Source organism: Bidens hawaiensis, unplaced genomic scaffold (assembly GCF_021521415.1).
Source record: "Bidens hawaiensis isolate Kalapana, Puna unplaced genomic scaffold, B.hawaiensis_p1.1 tig00032397_1, whole genome shotgun sequence".
In the NCBI taxonomy this organism is placed as follows: domain Eukaryota; kingdom Viridiplantae; phylum Streptophyta; class Magnoliopsida; order Asterales; family Asteraceae; genus Bidens; species Bidens hawaiensis.
The window spans coordinates 2,184-10,704 of record NW_027495513.1 but is presented as its reverse complement, the minus strand read 5'-3'; the positions used below and the strand labels follow the sequence as shown (position 1 = coordinate 10,704).

General features: G+C 33.4%; 1 protein-coding gene across 1 annotated transcript; it reads right to left on the bottom strand.

The window, feature by feature from the left end:
* Positions 1-2,609: 2,609 nt before the first annotated feature.
* Positions 2,610-4,341, bottom strand: LOC143583429 ((S)-8-oxocitronellyl enol synthase CYC2-like). The gene is made up of 2 exons (XM_077065737.1): positions 3,680-4,341; positions 2,610-3,147 (listed from the first exon to the last, which is right to left on the bottom strand). Exons 1-2 carry the CDS (start codon positions 4,339-4,341, stop codon positions 2,673-2,675), a joined length of 1,137 nt encoding a protein of 378 aa, XP_076921852.1. The 3' UTR covers positions 2,610-2,672.
* Between the last annotated feature and the right edge of the window lie 4,180 nt (positions 4,342-8,521).

The following is an 8,521-nucleotide window of genomic DNA, read 5'->3' as shown; positions in this document are numbered from 1 at the left end:
TTAGAGTTGCAAATCAAGTTCTGTTCGAACAGTCCCTGCATTATCAACAAAGACGTAACCAGAGTGTGTTTAATTTCATATCTTGTAAACAAATCATATAAGCATTTAATTTAAACGGGTCATCTTAGGTTATGGTTTGACTTTTGATGGGTCAAACTGTTAGAATAAAGAAGTAAAAAAAAAAATTGTTCTAACCGGGGGCAACCTAAAAAAATGCTAAAATTGTTCAAACGGGGCATATGTAACCGTGGTGCATTTTTAGTTCATAAAGTCATCTACATCAAAAGTCATCTTTATTCTACCCGTAGTTCATTTAGTGCATTTGCGTTGAGAATCGAAAACGCACACAATGTGGCTCTCTCTAGAAAAAATATGCACATATTGGTTGCTTATAAAGATTTGGAAATCAGAATAACTCTACAACATCATGTGTGAAAATTAGATCAAATTAGATTAAATCGAAACAAAAATTGATCTAATAAAACAAATTACTTGGAGAGGTTATATTCGCGTTCCATGATACTGAATCTCTTTTGAGCATTTTGTCGAACATCTGATGTGCAAGGTGGAGAGAATTATCCATAAGCATCTAGGTAACATGTAGTGATTCCCTCAAATACAAAATCAAACAACCAAATATAAAATGTCAACAAACACTACACATATAATAAAACAAAAGTAAAAAATTGAAAAAGTAAACCTTTTCCTTGCATATTCAACCGCTGAACCTTTCGCACCACCTGTTTAGGATCGGTACTCACAAAATTAGACCTGAATTGAACGGAACACGTGAACACAAGCGATAATTGGATGCTATTCACTAACCTGGAATCGATTGGAGAATAGTAGAACTGATGATCTAAGACGAACCGAAGAGAGACAGGTTGCTGAAACAACAGACAATTCGATTTGTCATTGTTATATGAGAGAGAGGATTTGCTGTTCCATTGTTGTAGCAAGTGAATTTAAAGAGAGGATATATGAAGAAGATTTTAGGGTTTTATCAAATGGCGATTGTTTTTATAAACTGACATCGAGAATTAAAAGGAAAACAAGGATTCAATGGAATTCAATTGCTCAATTGAAGGCGTCGGTTCATAAAGGAACAATTGAATAAGTCGTCGGAAGAAAATTGTAACGGCGTGAATCAAGTTGCCGGCGGTGAGAAATAATAAATATTAAGGTGTCTTATATGAAAAGTTGCCTATCTCTGCTTTTATAATGTAATATAGATAACTATATTTTCTGAGCTACACCATAAAAAAGATTTTGATAAGTTTTAGAGGGCTTTTCGACTTTATCATAGTGACAACATAAAAAATAACATGTTAACCCATCCTGTTTTGTGAATATTTTGTTTCATTTGAGCATAGTTTTGCATGGCATACTTCCCATACAACGTTCTGATCACCATTGAAGGAAAAAATTAATGTTGACATAAATATTTCAAATTTGATTAAAGTTAGAAGCATTGATAGGCATGAGGTGGCATATCAAAAGTGTTCGCAATCTTTTCTTAAATTTTAATAGTTGAGGGAAAAATAGTCAATTTGCCAAATCCTGAACCTTTTGAGTATTTCAAAAAATGCCCTTAAAAATAAACTTGAAACCCGAATCATGTTTAAAATTCTAACTTTCATACTTTTGACATTTTAAAATCAACACTTTGAACCCATAACAAATTTGACGATAAATCTATTTTGCATTCTCAAACTTTTAAAAATACTCAAAATTTTCATTTTTGATCCGTAACAAATTTTGACCTAAATGTAGTTAACTTGTACCAAACAATCTATTTACCAACTTTTGACCCATAAAATAAAATTTAACTTCTACAAAAAACCCGAAACAATTTTCATTTAAGAAACATAATTTGTTGTTGATTTTTGGAATTCATCAAGTATTTTGAAATATATAGTAAAATAATATGTTAATATGTATATTTATAAAAATACATAGATATTATATAAATATAGTGTAAAAGGAAAGTGAATAATTATTAATTTATTACTTATATATTAGGGTATATTAGAATTGGAAGGAAAAAATTATGAAAATTAACCAAAACATCATAAGAGTCTTCATTTATTTTATTTTATTAGAATAGGTAGATCGTTGAATACACATCCCCCCTTCATAAGATGCCTCATTTGACATTTGCCACCTTTTATCTTTCTAGCGACCTCTTCTTCACCTAATGTTGTGACTTTTGTCTATCCAGTTGTAAATTGTAATATATACTACACAATTAACGCGCTAATTATGAGAATCAAATAGAGTAATTATATATACAATTAGAGTAATTATGTACTTAAATATAATTACTCTAATTGTATATATAATTACTCTACTTGATTCTTACAATTAGGATGTTCATTTCGTTTGTATTTGATCCAAATCCTATATATATAGAGAGAGAGAGAGAAAGAATCAAGAGAAAACTCATATTTAGAAAGAAAAATTAAAAACTCATAAAGAATTATTTTTAATTAAAAATAAAAAAATATTTTCAAATTTCTGTTTTTGCCATTATTTTTATATTTTGTTACCTTTCACTCGAAAATAATAAAAATAAATAAAAAAATAAACACCGTAATGCACATACAATTCATTATTTAATTAGTTTTCAGTTACAACTATTCATACACAATATTATTCAACAAATAAAACCGTTACGATCCCTTTGGAAGTATTTTCATCTGTCTCAACTTCTCAACCCATTCTGGTATACTCTTGAATGTATTTGCATACCCATGAAACCCAAATTCTCGACTCTTGTTCATGCTACAAACATGCTGAATCTCAAGTTTTAATACTTGTTGGATTGCACCAAAACAAGTTATCTCCATCATTTTTGTCTTGTAAAGTCCATTTTCTTCAACAATTTTATCCCAAACTTCTCCCTTATCCTTCATAAATTCCACCAAATCAAACTTTTCTTTCTCATCAAACGGCACAAACTCGACATCAAACACGTCGCAAAGCACCCTCCATACCATTTTCCATGTGAACATGTCACCATTTGTGCAATTAAATGCTTCATTCTTAGCCTTGTCCGTCACTGACGCCCATATTTGTTGTTCGGCTAGTAGTCTAGCATCGGATACATCCCAAAAGTGTTCCCAACTGTACATGTTACCAAAATACCTATATACAGAAATATCGTGGTTAATATGTGAAAATTACTAAAATAGACATGCTTGACTAATAATTATAAAAAATAGGCATTGGAAAAAAAAAAACAAAAAACAAGCCAACCCCCTTGGGCAAACACTAGGCTCAAAAATGATAGTGTAGCCCGGGCGGAATTTCATGCAAAAATGAGTTGGTAACACCTTATAATGACACGTGTCTAAGCTGGGTTATAGTGACGCCTAAACAATAAAAAAGGCTATACAGCCATATAGGTGCCACGTATGCTAATACTTCTGAGGTGTCCGACAAACCCTGTCATGGCTCCCTAGCCTTGTATGCGTAGGCAAGGAAGGTGCCTCGCAAGGCCTGTTGGGCACCTCTGTATTCATGGTATATATACAAGGCACCTATTTAGTTCATTTAGGAACCTGCCTAACTTAGTAGAAACACATGTCATGTTTTGGTGTTGCTAAGACAGATTTGCATGGCAAACCTGCTGTGCCTCCTTGGTGCCCAAGAGGGTTATATACAATTACATGCATACCTGAAGGGATAGTTTTCGTGTTTGCAAATTAACGCATAGATCGAAAGTGTGAGAAATGAATTATAGATACTTCTTGTTGATGTGCCGACGATTATAGAAGAACGATGAACGGAATAAGTAAAAGATTTTGAGTAGGAAGCTAAAATGTCTTCCAAAGCATAGTAAAAGTTTGGAAAAGGTAGTCTAGGGTAATCCTCTATAAAGGGTGCATCATGAGGAGCAAGTTGACCAGAAAGAGTTGGATCAAAAATAGGCCCCATGTATTGTTTTGTGCCTGTTAGCAACGTCACATGACTGAGTTTTGAGCTTGGAGAAGATGTTAATGCACCAAGGACATTAGAAAGCATGGTGGAGTTGAGGGAAACATTGACTTCTTCACTTTCGTTGACCTGTATGGCTACCCAAAAAACATGGGTGATTCGGGAGGAAAGTGGAGCTAAGATTTGATGTGTTTGTTGCTGGTTTAGGGTGTCTAACATGATGTGGTTGTGGAGGAGGGAGGTCGGGAACCAATCGGGTAGTGGCCTTCGTGATACACCGTAGACGGTCCATGGACCGCCTAATGTTGTTGGCTTCTTTAAGGCCTCGGTGAGGGCGACACCCGCCATGCCGGTGACGCCTACGATAAGTGCTACATATTGTTCAGGCTTGGCTTGCCCCATTGTTGTGTGTGTGAGTGAGAGAGATGAGAAATTTCGATACATGCCTTTGAACTTATATAGTAGAGGAGAATATAAGATAAAGCTTTTTGTTAAGGTTTGTTAGTGGGGTTTAAGCCTTGAGATCTTTAAGGTTTTGATTCAAGGGGTTTCTTTTTTGAATGTGTTCATGGTTGAGTCAGATTTAAAACGTCAAAATTAAAATCAGTATGGACGGTTAACATTCCGTATAAGCAAGACTCGTTTGGATATTATGGATAGTTCCAAACGCTATTAAAAAAAAAAAAGATTTGCCAAGGGGTAACATGGGTCCTCTATTCGAGTGCTCTTGTAAATGTTGATCAATACTTTTTTCTATTCTGTCAACAACTATCATTATACAACTAGTAATAATTAACTAGAAGCGTATATTATTGTTTTTCTTAACATAATGACAAGTTTGAATTCATATACCTAGAAATTAGTCTTTAAATATTACGCAGCCGGTTGTTCATAATGTTTCCGTGAATCAGGTATATATTTTATACAAAGCGTGTTTCTTACAATAGTTATATATATATATATATTAATCACTTTGCACTAAAAGGATAAAGGATTGATTAATAAGTCGTGACGTAAAGGGATGAGTGGTCTTAGGTTCAAGTCTCCTAAACAACATAAATTCGTAGATAAGTATATATATATATATCATGACATAAACCATGAAACTCTAATTAGCCAAATTAAACGGTTCCAGTTTCATTAAGAAAACGAAACACAACATGCTAAGGGCATGCATAGGTTGGTTTCAGCCCCTATCCAGAGCCAAAACTGAAATGCCTATTTATAGAATTTTGTAAATTAATTTCGGTCATCCCATTATATGCATTTGAGATTTGATTATGATGCACTTAATAAAATGACTTTGGGCCAATGGGGTTGGTAAAACAAAGTCTTTAAAATACCAACATTGTGTTCCCGAGTTTAGGGATGAGATCGGTACCATACCGGTTCTGAAAATCTCGATCTCGAAAATTATAAATTCTTGGTACTGGTACCGAAATATTCGGTTCCGTACCGGTAGGGTACCGGTATTGAAGGCAAAATTCGGAAATACCGGTATCGTACCGTACTGATACCGAAACTCAAAACTTTGGTACTGATTTGGTACCAACGATACCAAACCCGTACCGATTTCGTTACCGATACCAATACCGTATTTGCTCATCCCTACCCAACCCGAGTTTCAAGGGGGGGGGGGGGAAGCGAAGGAAAGGGAGGAGTAGAATAAAATGGGTGTGTTCCCGAGTTTTATTTGAAGAAGTAAAGAAAAGAAAATATCAATTAAGAGATTATAGGTTCTAAGTCTTTCAGATGATTGAAACTATTCGTTAAGAAAATTAAAAAAAAAGAGAGAATAAAAATGACTGGGCATTGTGGCACCAATTTGTTGAGTGGTTTCTCTTCTTAGATAATAAAATAATACTCTGTTAGGAAATCAGAGGAGAAACTGAGAGAAATTTTGTGATTCAAAAGAAACGGATAAGGATAGGCAACGGTGTAATTGGATAGAAGTGAAAAAAGAACGTTAAACTATTTTCATTGACAATGGTGGATGGTTTTTACATGATATTAAAAGAAAAATAAAATATTAATTTTCTATAGTTAATTTTTATAAACTAGTTCATCAAAACAAACTAGTTTGCATATCGCTTTTATTCAATGTGTCATTCAAGTATTAGTTCATGATTTTTAGTACTTGAACCCGGAACCGACCTTATCGGTAGAGTATGGATAGAGTATGCATTTCAATACCAAAAACCCTATCTGATCTGTCCTGAAACCTTAACCGATTCCATACCTTGAACCCATTAAAAACACAGGTTTATACCGGAAAATAAGTTCTTTCTATTCCTGAAAATAGGGTATTACCATATCATGGTATAGGGTACCCGACTCCATATCCTAACCAGACTGGTGACACCAGGTATGATTTTTCAAGCCAATAATCAAACCCGACCCTGACCCTGACCCTGACCCTGACCCAGGTATGATCAATACCCGATTTTTCCAATATCGAGTAATACTCGAACCTGGTTCCATACTCGAAACTTGGTATTTAAAAACTTGATTTGGTGATCTCTACCACCCGATTCAAACCGAATAGCAATATAATACAAGTTTAGGATTAATAAAACATGACCTAAACGTGTGATTACTTTCCAAAGAACACCACTCAAGTTGCTACCTTGGATTAAAGCATTGTCAATCTATTTTCCATCTTAAAATATAAAATTACATTAAAAATCGTTATCGTTTCTCTTTTTTTTTCCAATCAAACAATGCTTTTTATATATTTATTGTTACATTGTTTTCCTCTACCGCTGAGTTATATTCCTTCTCGGCCCCCATTGAGATTCTATGAAATTATATTGATACTTCCGCATATTATAAGTAACGTAGGAGACATTTCCATTTACTGCATTCAAAATCACTTTAAAAAGTATTAAAAAATTATGAATGGTGAATGATATTTCTTCAAATTTACTTATGAATAATAACATTCTCTCTTATTCACACTTTTAAAAATGAAAAACACACCATTTAGGAAAAAAAATAAATTATAAAGAATGAACTGCGTTTTTATCAAACTCATGTTGCATACTTTTAGGAAAAAGAAAAACGGCTAAAACAATCAAATAAAATAGGAAAATTTGATTTTAGTAATTCAACTATTAAGTGTTGGCTAATAATAACCCCAAGTATCAATGCGACCAATGGCAATCCCAATTTTCAAATTTGTTACCAATAACAGTCCTAGTCTAACAGATCATTAAATCCGTTAAATTTTGATGACATGGCATGCGACGTGACAATGACTTGGCATTTTTTTTATATTAATTTAGACATAAGTTTTAGAATTAATTACACAATGGTCCCTATGATTTACACAAATTATAGATTTGATACATCATTTTCGTTTTAAGGTGGGTTTAATATATATGTATAATTGTCTATATATTTAATATTTAAGGTGGGGGTAAGATTGTCATTTCCTACAAGATTAACATGAAAACTTAACCTATGTGTGAGTTCAGACTAAATATGTTACTCGCTTAAAACTGTTGTGTCTAAAGGTGTAAAAAATGAAAAACATGTATCAAATCTATAATTAGTGTAAGCCATAGAGACCATTCGTGTAATGAATTCTAAAACTTATGTCTAAATTAATATAAAAAAATGCCAAATCATTGCCAAGTCGCACGCCATGTCATCAAAAGTTAACAGAGTTAATGATCTATTAGACTAGGACTGTTATTGGTAACAAATTTGAAAGTTGGGATTACCATTAGTCACATTGATAGTTGGAATTATTATTGGCCAATACTCAATAGTCCGGATTATTAAAATCCAACTTTCCCATAAAATAAACACAATTAGAGGAAAACTAAATAAAAAGAAAGGCATGTGTGAACGTGGGTTATGGTTACGGTGGATTATAGTGAAGTTGATTTGGCTAATTGTTTCCACATGACCCATTTAACTAACTATTCATGGAGTGCCCGTGAGGCCACGATTCAATTTGATTACGCTAAGCCCGGTTCGGGTTCGGGTTCGGGTTCGGGTTCGGGTTCAGGTTTAAGTAAACATATGATCCAGTTAACCAGTTTCATAAACCGAACCCAATGCATATCATTTTGTCTCACTTGGCTTAGTTTCTTTAGGTAGTTTTGCTATTAGTTATAACCTTTTTCTATTTCATTAATTTTTTCCTTTATCATTGTATAGCGTCTCGTAATTTTTAATTGGATCCATGAATCATGATATATAAAATAACTAATCCACATGACTGCATCCACGGACCCACCCGTCCCAAACAAATGTCGTTTCAAAGATAAAACAAGTAACGAGAGGGGTTAACTTAGGTAGGTGTTGAACTTTCCAGTTGACTGCCGGTGGAATTCTGGATTTGATAAGATTGTGTGACATATGCTATAATAAAGTTAGTAAATCTTAATATTTAATTAACAACGGAAAACAAATCGGAAATTTAGCATAAAATAAAGGTTTGTTAGCCAACTCCTTTTGTCAGTTTAGCATAAAATAAAGGTTTGCTAGCCAACTCATTTGACTCAGTTCAAAAATGCTGATCATGTCTAATTTCTACTTTTCTTTTTTTCTAATTAAAATTGTTAAAAAAAAA

Excerpts from the sequence above, each read along its gene's own strand:
- LOC143583429 (XM_077065737.1), bottom strand. The coding sequence starts at position 4,341 with ATGGGGCAAGCCAAGCCTGAACAATATGTAGCACTTATCGTAGGCGTC. Across the intron at positions 3,148-3,679 it reads CACGAAAACTATCCCTTCAG|GTATTTTGGTAACATGTACA; the intron begins GTATGCATGTAA and ends TTCTGTATATAG.